The following is a 19,268-nucleotide window of genomic DNA, read 5'->3' on the forward strand; positions in this document are numbered from 1 at the left end:
CGCAGATTGGGTAGAAATCTAGGATAGGTTGACAGTCTTGGCTGTTTAACACATGCATAGGGCAGTTGATATCTCGCGAGTGACGTGGATCAAAGTCAGCCCGCACGTAAAGCGACGGGAGACAAGACGATTCGTCACCTGGCAAAGCAGGAAGCCGCTCCAAACGGAGCCGCATTCTACGTGTGCGAGCGTTTCACTGGAAGCGAGCAGCCCGGACCTGCATGTCCAAACGCGTCGGGTTAGCGCAGTATCTCGTTGATATGTGCTCATCCACGAATCTGGAAGTGCTTGCATATAAGATTCTGCTACAAGATGTGAGATTACAGAGATCACGGGGAGGTAATGGGTGCAATGGGAGCAACCGCAGTAGAGATAGTTAGACAAGCATCACGCCCGTAGGATCTATGGCCTCTGATATGAGTGGGCTCCCGGCGCAAACGCTCCGTCCCGCTCCCCTGATGACCCCTGCACCGCAAGCAAACGAGGAGGCAGCCAGAGAAGCGCTCACTCGCCCGTCACCTGCCTCCTCTCCCTTCTAGCTAGCCGCCTACCCTGATAAGCCAGAAACTTCCAGCCTTCTTCCAACAAAAAGAGAAGTTAGGTTGGAGTAGAGGTTAACTCGTCACCCTCCCAAGCATCCTTGGATAGGTGGAAACGCGGGTTCGAACCCTGCACCTAGCAGTTCATTTTTGCATTCTCCTGGGTTTATTTCTTCTTTTTTGCGACTTGGGAGAGTTGTTGGGCGTTGCTGGATGCCTTGGTGGCCATTTCTAGGCCTGGTTCGTCTTCTGACAGTCCCGTACTACAGACACACGGTTTAATGGCCCGTTTGGTGTTCATAAAGTGGCTTGTCTGTGTGGTTGATATGGCTCCTCGTTGAAGCTTTTCTTGTCCCTCGATATGCCTTTTTTTGTTGGAGCACTGTACCTTTTCCAACTCAGGCACCCGACTCTACTGGCTACTCCTACTATCTACCTCGCATGTCACTCACACCAGTCTCTGACTTGTAGATAAGAATGACTTGATTCCATACATCAACCGCTTTATTTGGCCACTGAATTATGCTTTACATGTGAGAATCCAAGAATCCAAAAGAAAACCTGCCTTGGTTGAGCGATCCTATCCTTGGTAAACGCTAGCAAACCACACTCCCGAATCACCCACTTTCTGCCGTGGCAGCAGACAACCGCGCCAAAGGAACGACTACCTGGTTATAAAACTCCAGAGCAGGATGCGACGCCAGATCCTCCTCATCACTGAACCTTTCCACATCGCCATTCTCATCATCATACACATCCGCCGCCTTGAGACAATACACAACAGCACGGTGATACGGCGACCCGACACGAAAAGCCAGCTCCGAATCAACATGCCGCAGCACCATCTTCTTGAGCAGCAGCGCATGTGGCCTATGAAACAGCTTCATGTCCCTCGACAGCCGCACCTCCTCCCTCGGACCACCGCCCGCCGCAGCAGCCGCGGCGAAGATACTCTTGCCCGCATTCTGCGCCGGCGCACACGCCGGCTTGCCCTCCAGAAAGCTCGCCAGCGGCCTCCACAGCGCAATCTCGAGCAGCACCAAGCCCAGAGAGTACAGGTCGTACTCGAGCCGGTAGCCCTGCGCGGCGGCGCCCTGGTAGCGCGGGTGCCGGTACATGGCCGTCGCCACGTCGCCCGACGACCGGGCCTGGTCGATGGTCGCGGCCTCGCTTTCCTGCCGGGAGTAGTCGAAGCCGCACACGACGAGGGAGGACAGCACGGCGTTGGTGCCGCCGATGCTGGAGAGCTGAGCAGCGTCGATGGTCAGAGAGGACGACGAGGATGACGCCAGTGTGGGGAACGCCATGTTGTCGCTGCGTATCCCCTTGTGCAGCCAGCTCGAGGAGAAGAGCTCGGAAAAGGTGCCAGTGATGCGCGAGGCGAGCATGTAACGCTGCTCCAGTGGCGGGCGGAACCTTGTGCGCGGGTCGAGGAGCGCCGCTAGGGATACGGGGCCTTGCGTGCGGTGGCCGGGCTGGTTTGTGGGTGAGGGCAACAACGGCGAGGGGTAGCGGAAGACGAGCCACCAGCAGTAGTGCTCTGGGTCCTGGATGCAGCCCTCGGCCTCCAGGGTCAAGAACGTCGGGCTCTTGGGTTTGCTCAGCAGCAACACCAGACGCTGGATCCGTTCTGTGAGCTTGCGCTTATCGTCTGGCTTGATGCCTCGATCATACACTTTCTTCTCGAAGAGGAAGAGGCCGTCTTCGTCAGGTTGGGGTGATTTCTTGGCAGCCAAGAACCGCGCAGGTGCCGTGCCGGGCTCGTATTCCCGTGGGAGGTTGAAGTCGGCAAGCCTGAGACCTCTCCGCTGGGATGGTGCAGGTGGGAGTGCAGGCATGGGCGGCAGCCAGGGAATGTCGGCCGAGATGGCCTTGCGCTCGACGCCGAGGCGGGCCTGCGAAGTGTCTGGGTAGCCGCTGACGGCGGCGCGTAGCAGGTTGAGCGATTCTTGGTCTACTGCGCTCCCGACGAGGACGATATTGATGCGCGAGTCGTTCTCCTGGGCCTTTCGCTGCTGCGAGGCCTCGGTGAGCAGCTGGTTCAAGGTCGATACTCTCGAAGAGAGGTTCGAGACTAGTGCCTCGAACCTTTTGAGGTCTAGGATTGACCAGCGGATCTTTTTCCATGCTGACGTCGTCATCCTGATCGAGCCAGAAGATGGTCTACTTGAGTTACCAGTATCCAGTCTTTGTAGACTTGTCTCTATCTCTTCTACCTCGATTTCCTCATCTTCATCCTTGATCAAGCCGGCCCTCCGAGGTGAGAATGATTTTTGCATCCGCTGCACCAAATCAGCAACCCTTTCAGACTTTGTCGGGGCCTCCTCAGTCCTCGCCAGCCCATATCTTTCACTCAGCGTTCCGTGCTGGCAGAAGAGACCGGCGATCTCCTCGAGCTGGTTTTTTAACACCTCGCACAGGGGCTCCAGACGAGGTGGTAGTTTTGGTCTATCGCCGGACCCTGGCACAGGTACTAGACCAGAATTCTCTCCCCATAGCTGTAGTCGGAAGCGTTCCAGCTCGAAGCGGAGGACCAGCTGTTCTGCATCCTTGCTGAAGTTGAGCCCGTTGCGGAAAGTTCGGACTGCAAAGGAGGCGGTGCGAAAGGCGATCTCGGCCACGGCGATGTAGGTTCCAGGGTCCATGGCTTTGACAAGTGATGCGATGTATATTGTTTAAAAATGGTGTTGGCTTGATGGTTGACGAATCTAGGGGAGTTTAATTGTGCCTGAGCATAGCGACTGGTCGATATTTTTTGCCTTTATAGTAGCAGAAAATGCAGAGACGGCGACTACAATAATCAAACAAATCTATGCCAGCCGCTAGCAAAGTTGTGTATTAGAGGAGAGAAGAAAGGCTTTTGCAACGAGATGAGAACTTAAAGGTTGATGCCCAACCGTGACAGCAGGATACTTGACGGCGGGATTCCAGGACGGACGACTTTCACTACAAATGCACCATACTTTTGCTAATTGGCTGCCTCCTTTGATCCCGTGTCTTTCCTTACCTCGCCCTAGGCGATGAGGGGCCTGTTGTTTTATCAAGCAATAATAAGCAAAAGCTTGGAGGTGGGGTATGCGGGAAGCAAGCACCCTTGTGGAGTTGGGAATAGTATCACAAGTGAATTATGTTACATGCGACTCGCCACTGACCAACTGTAAGACTGCGGGCGACGTGTTCCCGATGCATATTGCGTGCGGCTGAAGCTGAATGTGGAGGCAGTGTCGTCTTGGGATTCGCGTTGCGCTGTAGAAAAGGGTTTAGCCAGCTGAGGTGATTGGCGATGGTGATTGAGCGACGAACGAGAAACCCCTCTCAAATGAAGATGCATTGTGGTTAAAATAGATAATGGGGTACCTAGGTACCTATATAGTAGGTAGACAAAAAATGCAGTTGCTTCAGTAAACCTTGTTCATGCATTTTGTGAGCTGCCAGAGTGAAGTTTATATCCATCGGGAAGGCCCGCTCCTGAAATTTATTCTGCTCTTAGCGCCAAGTCAATTATTCCACAACCCAAATCCACCCCAACACACCTACAATCCCACTTTCTTTTTCGGTATTCAAGACAACACTACCCACCCAGGTCATGTGATACCCCCAGCGGGTACTCATCACAATGACCACCTACGTATATCCCAGCGCCTTCAGTCCGTTGACCTCTCAGCTTGGTGTGAGCGTCGGAGCCGGGGCCGCAGGAGCCATCACATCAGCCAACGACGAAGCCACGACTTCGTCAAAGTCTGCCAAGGACGCCAGCTTCGCGACCTTCATCTGCCACACTGCCTACCTCGAGGGGCAGCTACGAAAGGGCGACCAGTCTGCATTCTTTGCAGCTGGTGGGAAGCAAATTGTTAATCGTAAGAGGATTGGAGAGGGCGCTTCGTTCCTCGTCGACCGGGCCGAATTGCAAAGCAACACCGAGACAGACGGCAGCCAAGGCCCCAAGTACGTCGCGGTAAAGACGGCCAAAGAACCGACTGCCGACGCCGAAAGCAGTGGAAGATGGCGCGATATTTTGTTCGAGATACGCGCCCTGCTGCACGAGCCCCTCCGCTACCACCCAAACATTGTTCACCTTCTCGACATTCGCTGGGACGGCAGCGAGACAGGCTCTCCCTTCCCGACGCTGGTGGTTGAATATGCCGAGTCCGGGACCCTGCTCAGTCTGCAGAGATCACATTCCCAGCATCCCCTCCCCTTCTCCATCAAACAGAAGCTATGCTACGATGTCGGCAGAGGGCTGTCGATCCTTCACGCGTGCGGTATCGTCCACGGTGACCTGAAGCACGAAAACGTGCTCATATTCGCGAACCGCAATCAAAACCCTCCCGGCCAGCCTTACACGGCCAAGCTTGCCGATTTCGGTGGCACCGTGATGGACATGGTGGACGACGACGGGCGCGAGATGCAGGGCCACCGGCTGCGCGTCAGCACGTTTCCCTACGAGGCGCCCGAGGTCGGCAGGCAGCTGTCCACCGACGGGGCCAAGAAGACGGACGCATACTCGTACGGCATGCTCATCTGGCGCTGCATGCTCGACTGCGCCGACATGTTCCTTCTGAGCGGCCTGCAGCTGCCCAAGGGCCGACCCGAGGAGGCAGAGCTGGAGAGGATGAACGAGTACAAGCGGTCGGATCAGGTGCTGGAGTGGGCCATGTCTACGATTTCGGAACATTTTATCAGAAAGACAATACCGGCGGCGAGCTTGCAGTTGGTCATGGCCGCCCTCATGTTCACCCTCCGCGGGGACCCGGGGCAGCGGGCCTTGGATCGGGCGCAGGCGCGCATGAGGGGTATGACGGCGAATTTGGGCTATTCTTATACCCTGGTCAAGGACGAGGCCAACAGGAGGACGACAGAGAGTGAGCGTTACAGGACCCCGGGCAGCCATGGATTGACGGTGGATACGGTGGGTTATGGGCTTGGAAGATTGGGGGACGAGTACGACGCGCAGAACAACTTGCCCGGTTACCGGCCCGACCTACCTCATCCTGAAAGAGGTGGCTTCCACTTTGATCCGCTGACTCTACGCGGTCTGCTCGACTGGGATCAACAAGTGGCCATGCTGGACGAGTTCAAGGCCGCCGCCGAGGGGGGAGCCCAAGCAACAGTAACAAGCCTACAGCCCTGGACGGCCGCATTCTTCCTGTACCAGTGTTACATTGTCGGATTCGGTACCCAAATAAACGCACAAGAGGCCTGCAGGTGGCTGTCCAAGGCAGCCGACCCTCCCGAAGAGATTGCCGGCGTGGACTACCTGGCGAGAGCATGGCTCACGCGCGTATACTCGGCGCTCGGCGTCGACATCCCCCTCAGCCCCGCACAGCAAAAGGAAAACCTCTGGTGGAGCGTCATCCGAGGTCACCGGCTGTGCTCTGTCGACCTGCGCGCCCTTGCTATGCAATACCCGCAAGAAGCCGCTCGAGAAGACTGGTTGGGATCTTTGGAAGAGGCCGAGTGGAACTTCAAGACGAGAACCGGTGCGACTGGCATGCCATTTTTCATCCGACGAAAGCTGTCACGAGCTTGGTCCGTTGACGGAGACATGGCGGCGCTCGACAACGAGATCAGGATGGACCTAGGCAGCCAGTACGACTCTTGCGTCAGACAGTCAGCAGGCGAGAACGGCCAAGAGGCCGGGGACGACCAGGAGAAGCGCTTTGACAAGATCTACGTCAACCACAAAGGCCACGGTCTTCTTCACCTCGCGGCAGCGTATGGATCCGAGGCTGCCCTCCGCCACATGCTCCACAAGTACGACTGCAGCATTGATCTGCGTAACCAGTCCCACAGCGAGACGCCGCTCCTCTGTGCCGTCAAGGCCGGAAACCCACAGTGCGTCGAGCTTCTCCTCGACCGTGGCGCCCTGCCAGATGGCCACAAGCCCGGCAGCGAGGGCTTGGTGGAGGAAACCCCGCTGCACTGGCTGTCGAGCTTTGGTGAAACCAGAGACGAGGAGGAATACATGCACCGCTTGATCGACAGGCTGCAAGCGGCCGGGGCGGACATTGAGAAGGTCACGGGCGGGGGCAGACCCGAGGTCAGGGGCATCATCGCGGACTGGGAGAATAGCCTCGGCATCCCGCTCACGCCTCTTGGACGTGCGGTCCTGCATCAAAGCCATGCGGCTGTTCGGAGGCTCTTGGCACATGGCGCCGACCCTCTCGGCAGGAGCAGCAAGACGGCGGCCAGGTCTCCACTGGAGCTGGCTGCCGTATTGACACTGCCTGACATGCTGGAGCTTCTTCTCAAGGCGGTCGACGAGCGCGACTTGGACGACGATGTTGACAAGCCCATTGTCTGGGACGAGAACGAAATGCTCGAGGCGGCGCACAGCGGTGCCGTCACGGGCTATGACCCCCTGACGCTGCAGAGCAGACTCGTGCGCTGCGGGTCAAACTACAAGGTTTGGCTTCGACGGACGCTACAGATGCTGCGAGATCGAAGGCGCCATCAGGAAGGAGCCGCAGGGAAGGCTCTTGTTGCAGACTCCAGCGGAGGTGCGAGCCTCTGCCGTGAAATCAAGCTTGGAAACTCAGACATTGTCGAAGCACTCCTCAACATCGGCCATCCGGTAGAAGGGACGCCGGGTTCGCGGCCGATAGAGGCTGCCATCCTGTCGAATAACGGCACCGCGTATGATATTCTCACCACGAACCTTTCCCCACTGAGCTTCCCGGAGAACGAAAACAAGACTCTACTGCAGCTGTTTGCTTCCAGGCCAAGAACAGCACCACGCGACACCGCCATCGCCGAGCATCTCATAGCCAGCGGCGTTTCCGTTGAGCCTCATCCCCAAAGCAGCCTTCCTGGAGCCTTAAGCCTTGCCATCTATAGGCGGTACTTTGACCTCGCAGACCTGCTGATTGCACACGGCGCAGGATCAGAGCTCAACTCTTACTACACACCACCAAGCACAACCGACACGGACCAAGTCTCTCTGCTGGGGGCGCTCCTCAAACAACACAGCTTTGCAACGCTAGATTCCATCTCGTACCTGGCGCGCATCCACAGCGCTGGCAAAGTCAGCATCAGCCCGCTGGTCAACCGGACGTGCAACCTCACCGCCGTCCACATGCTATGCCTGCAGCCGGCAGAGGAATGGAACAGCCACTCGCAGATCTCGGACTGCATAGTCCAGAAGATCATCGAAATGTTTCCAGACAAGGAAAGCCTGGGAGAGCACGCGGCGCACCCCAAACTCGGCACCCCTCTCAACGCCGCCATCGTCGCCGCCAACACGCCCATGGTCACCGCGCTCCTGGATTCGGACCACGTCGCCGCCGTCGACGCGCCCGAGCAGCCCAGCCAGCTCGACTGCGACGGCGCCTCGCCCCTCAGCCCCCGCGTCCTCGCCACCTTGCTCGCCCAGCGCTCCATGGCCGACTTTGAAGCCGCCCTGGCCGCCTCGACGGCCCCGCCAGCGCACGAGCTCGACAAGCTGAAGCGCCGGTTCGACATTGCAGGCATGCTCGCCGTGCCGCCGGGCCAGGCCCCGCCCGACGCGCCCGCCGGCCTCGTCTTCCGGCACCCGATCGAGTACGACGCCAAGCTGCGGCGCTACGAGCTGGAGCTGGCGTCTGTCGGGGCAGCGAGGCCCGCCGATCTCCACGTGCCGATTGTGGGGATGCGGTCGCTGGGCCTGGACGAGCAGCAGCAGCAGCAGGGTGGGAGTTTGGGCGGTGAAGGTGGCAGCGGCAGCACGACTAGAGATCCGAATCTGCCCGTTGACCTGTCCGTGCTGACGGAGGAGCAGCCGACCGGGTGGCACGAGGGCGTCGAGATGACGCAGCTCATGGCCCTCAGGGTCTTTCTCAAGACCTTTCGCGGCTCCGAGGCTGGAAGGCTGGGGCTCGATGGGACGAATGCATTGATGAACCAGACTTATAATAGGAACAGGGCTGGCGCTGCAGATGGTAGCTGATTTAGGATTTATATAAGGGGTTCTTGTTCTGGGACTGTCAGGGAGACGTTGGAGTGTTTGAACAGAGAAGAATTGTTTCTTGTTCTGATGCATTGTCTTTCACGTCATTTTAAATCTCTCGATCTCTCGGTCTTTTGAGACGAGCGCGCTTGTCAACACACTACACTAAATATGTGCTCTATCTATATGGCGAAGATTTAGGTGCCTTGTCGCGGGTCCTGGGATACTGTATTGCAGTCGGTAATTTATAGCTACGTGTGTTCGGGTTGCAAATACTCTCCTGGAAGATTAGCTCTCTACATTCGATTTTCCATAGATTATGCCTAGCTAGATATAGCCACGAGTTACATCCAAAGCGATCAAGAGTGTCGTCATTATGTAGAGTTTATCACGCCCATGACAAATGATTTCGCCATGGTCCCAACAAAATCCTTGGATTTATAAGCCCCTACAAATCCAACCTGCTCCGGCGAGTAACAGGCGTCACCGAGCTATCGTTGCCAGCGAACCGCAGAGCAGCCTCCAGATACAGACGGTCCAGCTCCGCCGCGGCCGTCTCGTTGCTGACCTTGAGCCTGAGCCAGCGCTGGTTCGTCACCGACGCGTCGTCGACCCACTCGTTCGAGCCGTCCGTGACGTTGACGCGGTTGTAGCCGCCGCCGACGTTGGCAAACTCAAACAGGTCGCCCAGCCCGTCCAGGGCGTACATCATGGTCAGCGGGTCCCACGACTCGCGCGCGGTGAGGCGGTGCGTGTAGTACGAGTAGGCGGCGCGCACGGGGTCCGACGCCGGGCCCTGCTCCATCAGCGACATGCCCGACATGACGTGCTCGCCGACCTCGAAGCCGCAGTAGACGACCTTTGGGCTGCCCGGCGCCGACAGGCTGCCGATGACGTGCGCCGTGTGAGCCGGGTCGTCGCCGAAAAAGTTGAACTCGCGGCCCGACGGGTAGCTGCCGCCCATGATGACCAGCTCCGAAACCTTGGCGCGGAGGAGCTCCTCCCCGGACAGGGGCGAGTGCTCGTCGGGCGAGGTGGCGTTGAGCAGGGCCGACAGGTTCGCCAGGAAGCCGATCGAGGCGATGGTGACGCTGCCGTCGTCGGCGGAGGCGAGGAGCTGGCGGTACAGCTTGACGGGGTCCAGGGCGTCTTCGGCGCGGCCCCAGGCGAGGGTGCCGCCCGGGTAGTGGTAGGCGACCTTGCTGGTGAACTCGCCGAGCGAGTAGAAGAAGGTGTCGAAGAAGGATTCGTTGGTCAGGGGCCTGCGGGCGCCGATGGGGACCGCAGGGTGGCCGTAGTGGGCGAGGATTGCCGAGGCTGCGAGCGAGGAGTAGGACGAGCGGGTGTTGATGTTGACGCCGAGGATGTTGACATCTGGCGAGGCTGCCGCTAGGAGGAGGGCCCCGGCATCACTTTCAGGGAAGAGGTTAGATGAAGCTCATGTGAGAAATAGGTTGTTTCTGGGAAACTTACTCGCAGTCACTGTAGATATCGGTGTCGATGATGAGGTTCCGCCGGGCTGCGCAAACGCTGGGGAGCACGTATGCGGCAACGATGGCCGACCTGACCAGGGCTCTAGACAAGCGGACCATGGTGCAGAACAGAACACTTGAAATGACTATCTGAACTTGCGCTGGTTCCAATCCTCAACGAGTGCTGGCAGGATGCATCCGAGTCCCAGACGCAGCTCGTGCATGTTGCCGTCAAATGGATCGGCACATCATTTTTATTTCGCAGATGACCTCCGATCCGGTGTCGGGGGAGAATGGTTTCCCGGCGTGGTTGCCATGTAGTATTTTCCCCGCAATGTTATCGGCCATAATCCACAGTGGAGGACCGGAATAAAAAAAAATGCTGGTGTAGATAGGCGGGCGACTAATCAAGATGTCGGGATAATACAAGGAAAATTCACCTAGGCAACGCTCCTTTTTTGGAATTGACAGAGGCCTTTGTTATTGCTCGATCCTGTAGCTCGAATTCACCTCCGTTCCTGGACTTTAATTCTCTGTCTATTGGGGCTACCTTACCCATGGTGGGGTACTGGACATTAATTAATGCAGTGAGCTCGGTGAGAGACCTGGACTGACCCCACCTCGGTCAACAATCGCCTATGCCGTCATACAACATAACTTATGCTCGGACTGTCCTACAGCTTACACACCACACCAAGGTACTTAGAGTACCTGCAACAGAGGCAAGCACTGTAGGTCTGTCAGCCTGCTCTCTACCCGTGATTGTCTCATTCCCGTCCGAACTTTGCATGCTAGACTTTTGTTCGCCGGAACTCGACTCTTTGTGAACTGCCGGCAATGCAGCACGAAGTCTCTAGTGGGCGTGGCAACATGTCGGTCCTTTTCAAGCGTCGTTGGGCCGGAGCTTGATGCAAGCCAGGTGCCTACCTACCTCTACCTGCATCTTCATCTCCCCCCCCCATGCTCAAGATCTGAAGCAACCACTACCAAATACTCGAAAGTATTGGTTGACCCGGATTGCGCAATTGGACCCTTTTTATTGCGACACCGGGAATTTTTCACATGAGTACAGGCCATCCCTGCCCCAAATCGATTTGACTTTATAAAAACCCTTCACGCATCAAAGCTTTGCTGTACATCGTTTTGCAGTATTTTCTCGGCCAGCCTACATTATCTATACGGGCCAATTCATCGTAACACTCATCTACTACCTTTACCTTGATGGCTTCCGCGTCGGACCCGGAGAAGCAAGATGCAGCGCCGACTGGTGTGTCCGGGACGGCAGGAATTGCGTCTCAGCGAGAACAAATAGCACTAGGAAAGGATGATGTGGCCATCATCCCCAAGGGAGCACTCGATCCTGTGTACGAGGCCAAGGCTCGAGTCCTAAACAGAGCGGTAAACGCTTCTTGAACTCAGGCATCCTTCGCCATCGCCTTGCGGTTTGTCACATAAAAAGCTGACGCAACTGTACTTGGTCTCACCGACCTACAGATTCAGGATATTGGCATGGGTTGGTATCAATGGCAGCTTTTCGTCGTCGTTGGTTTTGGCTGGGCCAGTGACAACCTCTGGCCCATTGTGACCTCGCTCATCTTTACGCCCATCGCCAATGAGTTTGGTCCTCCGAAACCGCCGCTTCTTTCCTTGGCTCAGAATATTGGACTCCTGGCGGGCGCTGTATTTGTTAGTCTGACTCATCTATACATATGCCTTTTTGATCAAAGCAGCTCGCACGTGCTAAAAAGCTAACAATTTGATTTTTACAGTGGGGATTTGGCTGTGATGTCTTTGGAAGGAAGTGGGCGTTCAACCTCACACTGGGCCTAACAGCGGTCTGGGGAATGGTGGCCTCCAGCGCACCGAGCTTTGCAGCGATAGGCACGTTTGCTGCCCTTTGGTCTTTTGGCGTGGGAGGAAACCTGCCTGTCGATTCCGCAATATTCCTCGAATTTCTGCCCGCGTCGCACCAATACCTTTTGACGATACTTTCAATCGACTGGGCTCTGGCCCAAGTTGTGGCTACTTTGGTCGCATGGCCACTCCTCGGCAACATGACATGCCAGCAAGGCCAAACGTGCACCAGAGAGTCCAACATGGGATGGCGTTATTTCGTCATAGCAATGGGCGGAATGACACTGGTCATGTTTGTCATCCGTTTCGCCTGCTTCACTATCCACGAGTCCCCAAAGTATCTCATGGGCAAGGGCCGCGACGAAGACGCCATTCGTATTGTACAAGAAGTCGCCCGGCGCAACGGCAAGACCACACGGCTCACCATCGAAGACCTACGCGCTTGCGAGCCCGAGGGCTACGTCGCCCAAACCGGAGCCACGGCGGCCATGAAACGCCACCTCCTGGAGAACATTGACGGCAGCCACGTCAAGACTCTGTTCTCCTCGCGCCGTCTGGGCATCAGCACTGGCATGATCATGGCCATATGGGCACTCATTGGCCTCGCATACCCACTATACAACGCCTTTCTCCCCTTTATACTAAGCCAGCGAGGGGCAGTCTACGGCGACAGCAGCACATTCATCACATATCGCAACAGTCTCATCATAGCTGTACTGGGAGTTCCTGGCGCCCTGCTGGGTGGCTTGCTGATCGAGACGCCGTACGTCGGGCGCAAGGGGACTCTGGCCGTCAGCACGGCGCTCACGGGGGTGTTCCTGTACGGCACGACGACGGCCGATTCCAGCAACGGGCTGCTGGGCTGGAACTGCGGCTTCAACTTTGCCAGCAACGTCATGTTTGCCGTCTTGTACGGTTACACACCGGAGCTGTTCCCGACACCTCAGAGAGGAACGGGCAATGCTCTTGCAGCCACTTGCAATCGGATCTTTGGAATCATGGCGGTATGTTGACTGGGTCTCCTGATGACTGCATTTGCCCCTTTTTATTGGGGACAAAGTTCCTTCTATCCTCATTGATTCCCTATGCTAACATCTCGCCATTTTACAGCCTATTGTCGCCATTTTTGCAGATCTACGAACAGCAGCTCCGGTCTATACCAGCGGTGCCCTCTTTATAGGTGCGGGGTGTTTGGTGTTGCTACTTCCGTTTGAGTCAAGGGGGAAAGCCGCACTCTGAACCAGGCGAAGGAGCTAGATCAGTTTTTATATATTTTTATCCGGTTTATACTACACCACTCCATGGGAAGTGACCATCCAGCTTGGAAACTCACTGTCCCATCCGATTCCCAGAATGACAAGGCAGAATCTCCCTACGACATACTACATCTCTCAAGCAGCATCGTGCCTTGCCACAGCTTTGCGCGAGAAACACAGCCGAGTTGGGTCACAAGTACTCCCGCCTATAAGTCGCCACTGCTCGCCATTCTGTCATTGGGGGTATGGACAGGATCTACTGTCTTGACATCTGCACGGGTAGGTTGTCGACTCGTTATACTTGGCAAGTGGCAGTCCGTGGCAATCAAATCACTCAATTAGGTTCTGTGAGTTCAATCACACACGAATCCTCAGTCGTAAGATGTTGAATACCAGGAGATTAGTCAGAGACAACAAGACGTCAACCTTCCGTCATTCGATTTCTCATGACACGAACGCCCACCGACAAGGGCGATATGTCATAACAAGGCCGAAGGCATGCCCTTGATTATGCCAGTATAAGCAGATGTGACGAAGTGAACCAAAGAGGCAACTCCGCCTCGTATCAAAAGAGAATAAAGCATTTCAAATCTCCCTCTCGGAGGCCCATGTGTCAAGGCATTTACAGCGCCACGATGCAACTATATTATGTGTCTTGTTTATTGACGCGTGCTCAGATCTACTTCATATGTACGCGCAGCTTACCGGGACCGGATCAGAGCGTCCATCCAACGATATGCCTACTCAGACAGGTAGGGAATGCCGTCCTACTGACGCAGAGCTTCCCTTTTTTGCGCCCTAGTCCATGAGGAAAAAAGCCAGCCCCCCCCCCCCCCCCCCCCCCGCCAGATTACCAGGGATCTACATTGTAAAAGAAAGGACAGTCACCGAATCGCTCCAGTGGGACAGCTAGGCATCCACTCCCAAAGTCAGGATACCCCGTTCAACGGCGAGACGTGTTGAGAGGGTTTGTGGGGGGAGAGATGACACCAACTATATGGAACCTGCGCGCAGTTAGTGGCATATGCTCGGGGCACACCGCTGCAAGACCTGCGGCTGCAGGACAACGGTTCGGCCCCGTGGCCGCCGTGCCGACTTTCCGGATAGTACGGATGGTTGCGACACTGGTCAAATGTTTGTGATGCTGATCATCGATCGTTTCCTGTTGCTTGAGGGTGTCCCCTGTCGAATTGATATGTCCGTCCATCAAGTTGGGGGCCTTTTTTCTTTTTTTCTCTAGGTCTATAGGGGGCGTTGCTACATGGTATCATGGCCGAACATGCCCATGGCGTGTGTCTCCGTCCTCTATCTAGCATAGCAACCGATCCCTCATACGGATATACCCTGATTACAACATGTCTACAAAAGTGGAAGAAGCCGAACGCATGGAGCAAAGCGAGCTGGGTCTACCCGTCTGCCGTCTGGTCAACCCAAGCCTCTCGGAATCCGCGGGAGCACCAGAGATAGGGGGGGCTACTACTTTACGCACTGCTAAGGCCAAGGGCGAGCTTGGTCATCGTTCAAGAATGATTCCTACACGAAATTTCAATAATACGACCCTTTGGTTATCCACCCCCGTCACCGCTACAGCGACTAGAACTAGAAAAGACAGCTTGTTAACACGTGCGCTCTCGCCCGCGTCCCCCCGACCGGCAGGGATTGTCCTTTTCCTCGTTCGCCCCGCCGCGCCGAGATCCGCCGAATTTTGTGCTTTTTTGGTATCAAGGGATGCCTGAAATGCTGTAGCCGAAGACAAGAGAGAGAGAGAGAGAGACAAGCTGGAAAAAAAGGTATAGCGTTAGATTCCCGGGGCGTCGGCAGCATTTTGCCCCGCTAATATGATGCCTATCGCGTATTTACTTTTATAACTTGCCATGCAACGAAAGCGGGGAGGGGGAGGGTGTGTGTCTGTGTCTCTCTGTCTCTGTCTGCCCGTGCGTAGGGCCAAGGGAGAAAAAAAAAGAGAGCAAAGCAAAGCAAAAAAAAAAAGGGAATGGGGCGGGTAAACGGTGACGCTTTGACGAGGAAATCCTCGGGATGGTCCCTGTCTTGACAAGAGTGGGAGAGAAAGAGAGCAGAGCGGTCAAGCATGGGTTCCTCGTCGTCGCGGTAGTCGAAGGGCGGACATGGGACGAAGCGTCACCCCGGGCTAGGGCAGGGAACGGAGAGAGGATTAGGGTGTATTACAAGGCGAGGCGCAACATGTCGCAGTTCTGGGGGCTGGGAATCATTGATTATTGTCATTTTGTTTGTAATCGCCCCAAGGTGTTGGGTAGATGCGTATTGACCGAAACCGAGATTTTGCTCAGTTTCTTGTTTATTCCGTCTTTTTCTATCCTATTCTCTTCTTGTCTTTTTTTCCTCCCTTTTCTTTGGTGGACAAACTTTTGCGGTCTGTCACATTTCTCGTCTCTACTAGACCTGAACAGTTGTGCACGGATGTGGGGGACACAAAAAGAAAGGGCTACCCGCAAAGCTATTGAAAATAAGGGCCCAAGCTCGAATCGGTAACCATCCGGACCATTGAGAAAAAAGGTTCATGAGTCCAGTCCCGACCCGCAGAGCAGCAAAGACAACGATTTGCGTCGCATCGAGGGGGGCAGGCAAAGAAAGGAATATGCAAGTACCTGAGTAAGAAGAGAGGGCGTGCGAGAAGGAAAGAAAGAAAAAGAAAAAAAAATGGCTCGGGTCTGGCAAAGCTGGGTTAATTGATGCAGGGACGATCGTTGGGTGAAACATGGGACGGGGGAGGTTCGAGGTTTGCGATTGTTGATCTAGATCATCACTTTTTCTCTCACAAAGTAGGTAAGTACCTTGCTTGCTTGCCTTGCTTGCGCCTGTGTGATGAACTTTCTATTGACTTTTTTCTGCCTTGATCTGACTTGTCATTTAAATTAAATGTCTCATGGTTCTCTTGGTGGTGTGTGCTCCTGGTGTGAAAAAGAAAAGAAAGAAAAGAACCAAAACCCGACTCGAACATTTCAGATGACAGTTTGATCGAAAGCCAAATTGTTTCTTGGATGCGGAGGGCCAAGTGATCTATCTTCTCCAAGGAACGCTGTTCATTCCATAACGGCGTATGGGAAATATTAGTGTGACGTTCCAAGGGGGTGGCTCTTCCAACATGATTGTTCAGCCTCGTCTCTCTTGTGTATGTGGTGATGTTTTGAACTCAATTCGCATAACACTCTGCTGCGGTACATTTCCTCCGCGAAAAGTATACACCTTGCAAAATCAAGTGGTAACAAAAGAGCTGATTTGCAAACGCTTTTACCGAATTGGCAGCATTTCGGACCAGGGGCTATCCCTTTTGGATGCTGTCGCACGCGAGCCCGTATTTTTTTTCTATGAAATTCAAAAGAGATGAAAAGAATGCCAAGATAAGAAGGTAGGGGGGACATTGGAGAGAGAGAGGAGACAGTAAAAAAGAAAAAAAGAGGAGACTATTCTAAGCGGCGTGGATACCATCGAGTTTCGAGAAGAAGACTGTCTGACCGTATGTGGGATTCAGCACGTGTCTCAAACCGCGTAAAGTGGTTTTTTTTTCTTCTCTTCTGCTTTGATCTCGAACCCCCTTGCTGACCGACCCCCCTGCACCCAGAATGCTGCCTGAATTGTTGTCACCGATTGGGTTAATTCCACACCGAAATGATGGGCCCGAGGCCGTCCTGACGCAATGTTCAAGAGCCCCACCGAGGAACATGTCACCGGGTATGGAGGCAAGGGAATGGGTGGTCCTTGCTATTAATAAGATCGACGGCCGGGGTTCGTTGTTGATATCACTCTCGCTTCTGTGATCTGTCGTTGTCCCGCTTAAAAGGAGGAAAAAAAAAGAAAAGAAAATAGGGTTGAGCGTCGCTTGTTATGGTTGTTAGCCGAGGAGCCATAGTCGAGTCAAGGCTTCCTTGTCGAGGAAAGATTGGGGGAAAAGGCGAGATGATGTGGTTTCATGGTTTCGCATCGCTTTGTTAGTACTGTTTGTGATCCACGACACGATAAAGCGGGAACGGAGGGCTACCTGCAAGCTTGCTGCGATGCCCAACGGAACTTGCCATCAAGCTAGACCCAAAGCTGTGATGAAAAAAACGGTTACCCAAAGTCCCAAATATCTTAAGATCGACGCCCACCCAACGTCGTCCCAGTCCCGCCCCGTTTGTGACACCCGGCTCGGTGAGCACCCGGGTAATAACCAGACGCACGTGGGATGACCCCTGTGCTGTCTCAGCACAGGTTACAGATCTTGCAGGTCGATTTTGCAACCCGCGCGAGGTTCTACCGTACAGTAGTAATTCGTCCCTTCAATTTTTCAATCACGCATTGGACGTTCCCCTCCAAGTGGCTACGAACTTATGATTCCTATTGAGTGGAGCGAGGGTTTGCGCACTTTTAGACATATATTTCTTTCAGATATGGGTTATCCACCAGGCGATTGCGTGAACCTTGGGAACAGCAATGGTTCGCATAAGAGATGTATCCAAAGGAAGAGATACGAGTGGCTCAACAGAAGGTTGTTTGGTTTCGGAATAGAAGGGGGAAAAAACGGATCAAAACTAATGGCGTCAAGTTGTTTGCTGTCGACTACAATAATTCATCTGGTAGCCATCAAGGCGGTCGAGTAGCGAAAGTGCAGACTCTTTACCCAAAAAGAGGCATGAAAACAATCGGAGAAATACCCAAACAAAACCCACATTGGCCACCGTAGGCTCAGAGGAAAATTCTACGCGCGCATTGTCGTCGCAAGAAGAAGCTAGACAAGGCTCACCGGAACAATACATCAGATGACATGCAAAGAACAAGCACCTAAACCCCGGATACGGTATCCCGTAAACGGCAATGGGGCCGGTGACAGCCACCGGTGAATACCGACAATCCAACCCCGCTGGGATTTTGTTACCGGGGGTTGACGACAACAAGCGGGGCGGCCAAAAGAATGGACGTCAAACTGGGTGGTTGTGAGTGTGATGGAAGACGATATAATACCTACTATTCGAACAAAACATCCCGATCAAGCCGATCAAAGGCACGTCAGAGTGATCCATTCAACAACACCAGGGTCAAAACATTGGTCCAATATCATATCAGGCCTCAAAAAGCGGCCATCGCGCCCTCCCGGTAACTTCCAAAACATCGGTACGGACCTAATTATCCCGACCTTTTCTTCCCTTGTTCCTGCGTCGATCTTTGTGGCGACATCTAGTGTTTCGATCCATCTCTCGATTCTCCTGTCCCAGGAGATCGAAACATGTCGAAAACGAAAAGGTCGTTCAACAAAGTAAACAAGCAGATAGGAGCAGGCTAAACTCAAAGGCGTGTATCGCCAATGCTGAGATAAGGAACAAAAAGAATAAGACAAAAAAAAATAGTACAGCCACAGGAGCAACTTGCCACGAGGCGGTTTCCTCATCTGTTTTGAAGGAAGGGGAGCTCGTGGCCGTCAAGTTTTGGAAACGCCAGGAAACAAAACAAGACCAGATTTTTGCATGAAGTGTCAGCTGTCTGACGCCAATCTGCCAGTTTGATTGGACGCGCAAGGCCCAAAATCCAGCTCCGCGATCCTGTTAGGGTCTCCAGGCTAGTCGGACTATGGCTGTTGAAGGGGTAAGAAATAAAAAAAAAAATAGAAATGTCAAGCATGTTCATGTACCGGTATTCTTGTTCCTGGGAACGGCCTAGTTTAGCGCATCGAGGCTGTGGTAACACTTTGTCGGGATTTGAAAAGGACCCTTTGAGGCACTATCGAATAACGAACAGAAAAAAGGGGGCGAGGAGGGGAAAGGCGGCATCATCCCGCTGCAGAACAGAATGAACGAGATACGGCAAGAAAAGCCACCTAAACGAGACAAGAACCCTTGGGCCTAGGCGATCCAAGGCACGTCGATGAAAGACAAAGCCACCTCACAATCAATCTCGCGGGAAATGATAACTAGCGCTGGGAAAGTGCGTGCCTTAGTTACCAAGTCGGCTTAGCAAGACCGAGCCGCCGCGTCGATCTCAAAACATGAGACAAGCCAACCATGGCCCGGTACTGCGCCTCATCAAAGAAATAGTAACAAGGCCTTTTTCTTCAAAACCAATGGCTTGGTTCCTTTGGGCTCTATCCCCAAGGGGCAAGTGCCTACAACGGCATGGTGCCTTTTTTTGTTTTTCTTGGCCAACAGCCAACTTTGGCAAACCCACACCAACTTGTCATAAAAGAGTCGCTGCGGGATGCTGGACGAATCAG

At 54.4% G+C, this 19,268-nt stretch overlaps 5 protein-coding genes and 1 non-coding gene across 6 annotated transcripts; 4 read left to right on the plus strand and 2 right to left on the minus strand.

The window, feature by feature from the left end:
* The first annotated feature begins 596 nt into the window (after positions 1 to 596).
* On the plus strand, positions 597 to 681 carry MGG_20254. The gene has a single exon. It is a non-coding gene; the product is annotated as a tRNA-Gly (tRNA).
* A 323-nt stretch (positions 682 to 1,004) lies between these two features.
* MGG_00203 (uncharacterized protein) lies at positions 1,005 to 3,525 on the minus strand. Its single transcript, XM_003718863.1, has one exon. It carries the CDS (start codon positions 3,182 to 3,184, stop codon positions 1,157 to 1,159), a length of 2,028 nt encoding a protein of 675 aa, XP_003718911.1. The 5' UTR covers positions 3,185 to 3,525; the 3' UTR covers positions 1,005 to 1,156.
* Positions 3,526 to 3,935: 410 nt separating this feature from the next.
* On the plus strand, positions 3,936 to 8,885 carry MGG_11636 (serine/threonine protein kinase). The gene has a single exon (XM_003718864.1). The coding sequence runs from the start codon at positions 4,156 to 4,158 to the stop codon at positions 8,461 to 8,463; it is 4,308 nt and encodes a 1,435-aa protein (XP_003718912.1). The 5' UTR covers positions 3,936 to 4,155; the 3' UTR covers positions 8,464 to 8,885.
* Positions 8,683 to 10,446, minus strand: MGG_00202 (uncharacterized protein). Its single transcript, XM_003718865.1, has 2 exons — positions 9,937 to 10,446; positions 8,683 to 9,875 (listed from the first exon to the last, which is right to left on the minus strand). Exons 1-2 carry the CDS (start codon positions 10,053 to 10,055, stop codon positions 8,912 to 8,914), a joined length of 1,083 nt encoding a protein of 360 aa, XP_003718913.1. The 5' UTR covers positions 10,056 to 10,446; the 3' UTR covers positions 8,683 to 8,911.
* Positions 10,447 to 10,645: 199 nt separating this feature from the next.
* Positions 10,646 to 13,684, plus strand: MGG_00201 (membrane transporter). Its single transcript, XM_003718866.1, has 3 exons — positions 10,646 to 11,621; positions 11,705 to 12,793; positions 12,900 to 13,684. The coding sequence occupies exons 1-3, from the start codon at positions 11,445 to 11,447 to the stop codon at positions 13,026 to 13,028; spliced, it is 1,395 nt and encodes a 464-aa protein (XP_003718914.1). The 5' UTR covers positions 10,646 to 11,444; the 3' UTR covers positions 13,029 to 13,684.
* Positions 13,685 to 14,130: 446 nt separating this feature from the next.
* MGG_17506 (uncharacterized protein) lies at positions 14,131 to 14,936 on the plus strand. The gene has a single exon (XM_003718867.1). The coding sequence runs from the start codon at positions 14,401 to 14,403 to the stop codon at positions 14,779 to 14,781; it is 381 nt and encodes a 126-aa protein (XP_003718915.1). The 5' UTR covers positions 14,131 to 14,400; the 3' UTR covers positions 14,782 to 14,936.
* Positions 14,937 to 19,268: the final 4,332 nt, after the last annotated feature.

Source organism: Pyricularia oryzae, chromosome 5, assembly GCF_000002495.2.
Source record: "Pyricularia oryzae 70-15 chromosome 5, whole genome shotgun sequence".
Taxonomy (NCBI): domain Eukaryota; kingdom Fungi; phylum Ascomycota; class Sordariomycetes; order Magnaporthales; family Pyriculariaceae; genus Pyricularia; species Pyricularia oryzae.

Bases quoted from the DNA above. Each gene is read 5' to 3' on its own strand.
- MGG_00203 (XM_003718863.1), bottom strand. From the start codon at position 3,184: ATGGACCCTGGAACCTACATCGCCGTGGCCGAGATCGCCTTTCGCACC.
- MGG_00201 (XM_003718866.1), top strand. From the start codon at position 11,445: ATGGGTTGGTATCAATGGCAGCTTTTCGTCGTCGTTGGTTTTGGCTGG. The intron at 11,622-11,704 runs GTTAGTCTGACT...TGATTTTTACAG, and splicing joins TCCTGGCGGGCGCTGTATTT to TGGGGATTTGGCTGTGATGT. The intron at 12,794-12,899 runs GTATGTTGACTG...GCCATTTTACAG, and splicing joins GGATCTTTGGAATCATGGCG to CCTATTGTCGCCATTTTTGC.
- MGG_11636 (XM_003718864.1), top strand. From the start codon at position 4,156: ATGACCACCTACGTATATCCCAGCGCCTTCAGTCCGTTGACCTCTCAG.
- MGG_00202 (XM_003718865.1), bottom strand. From the start codon at position 10,055: ATGGTCCGCTTGTCTAGAGCCCTGGTCAGGTCGGCCATCGTTGCCGCA. The intron at 9,876-9,936 runs GTAAGTTTCCCA...CTTCCCTGAAAG, and splicing joins GATATCTACAGTGACTGCGA to TGATGCCGGGGCCCTCCTCC.
- MGG_17506 (XM_003718867.1), top strand. From the start codon at position 14,401: ATGTCTACAAAAGTGGAAGAAGCCGAACGCATGGAGCAAAGCGAGCTG.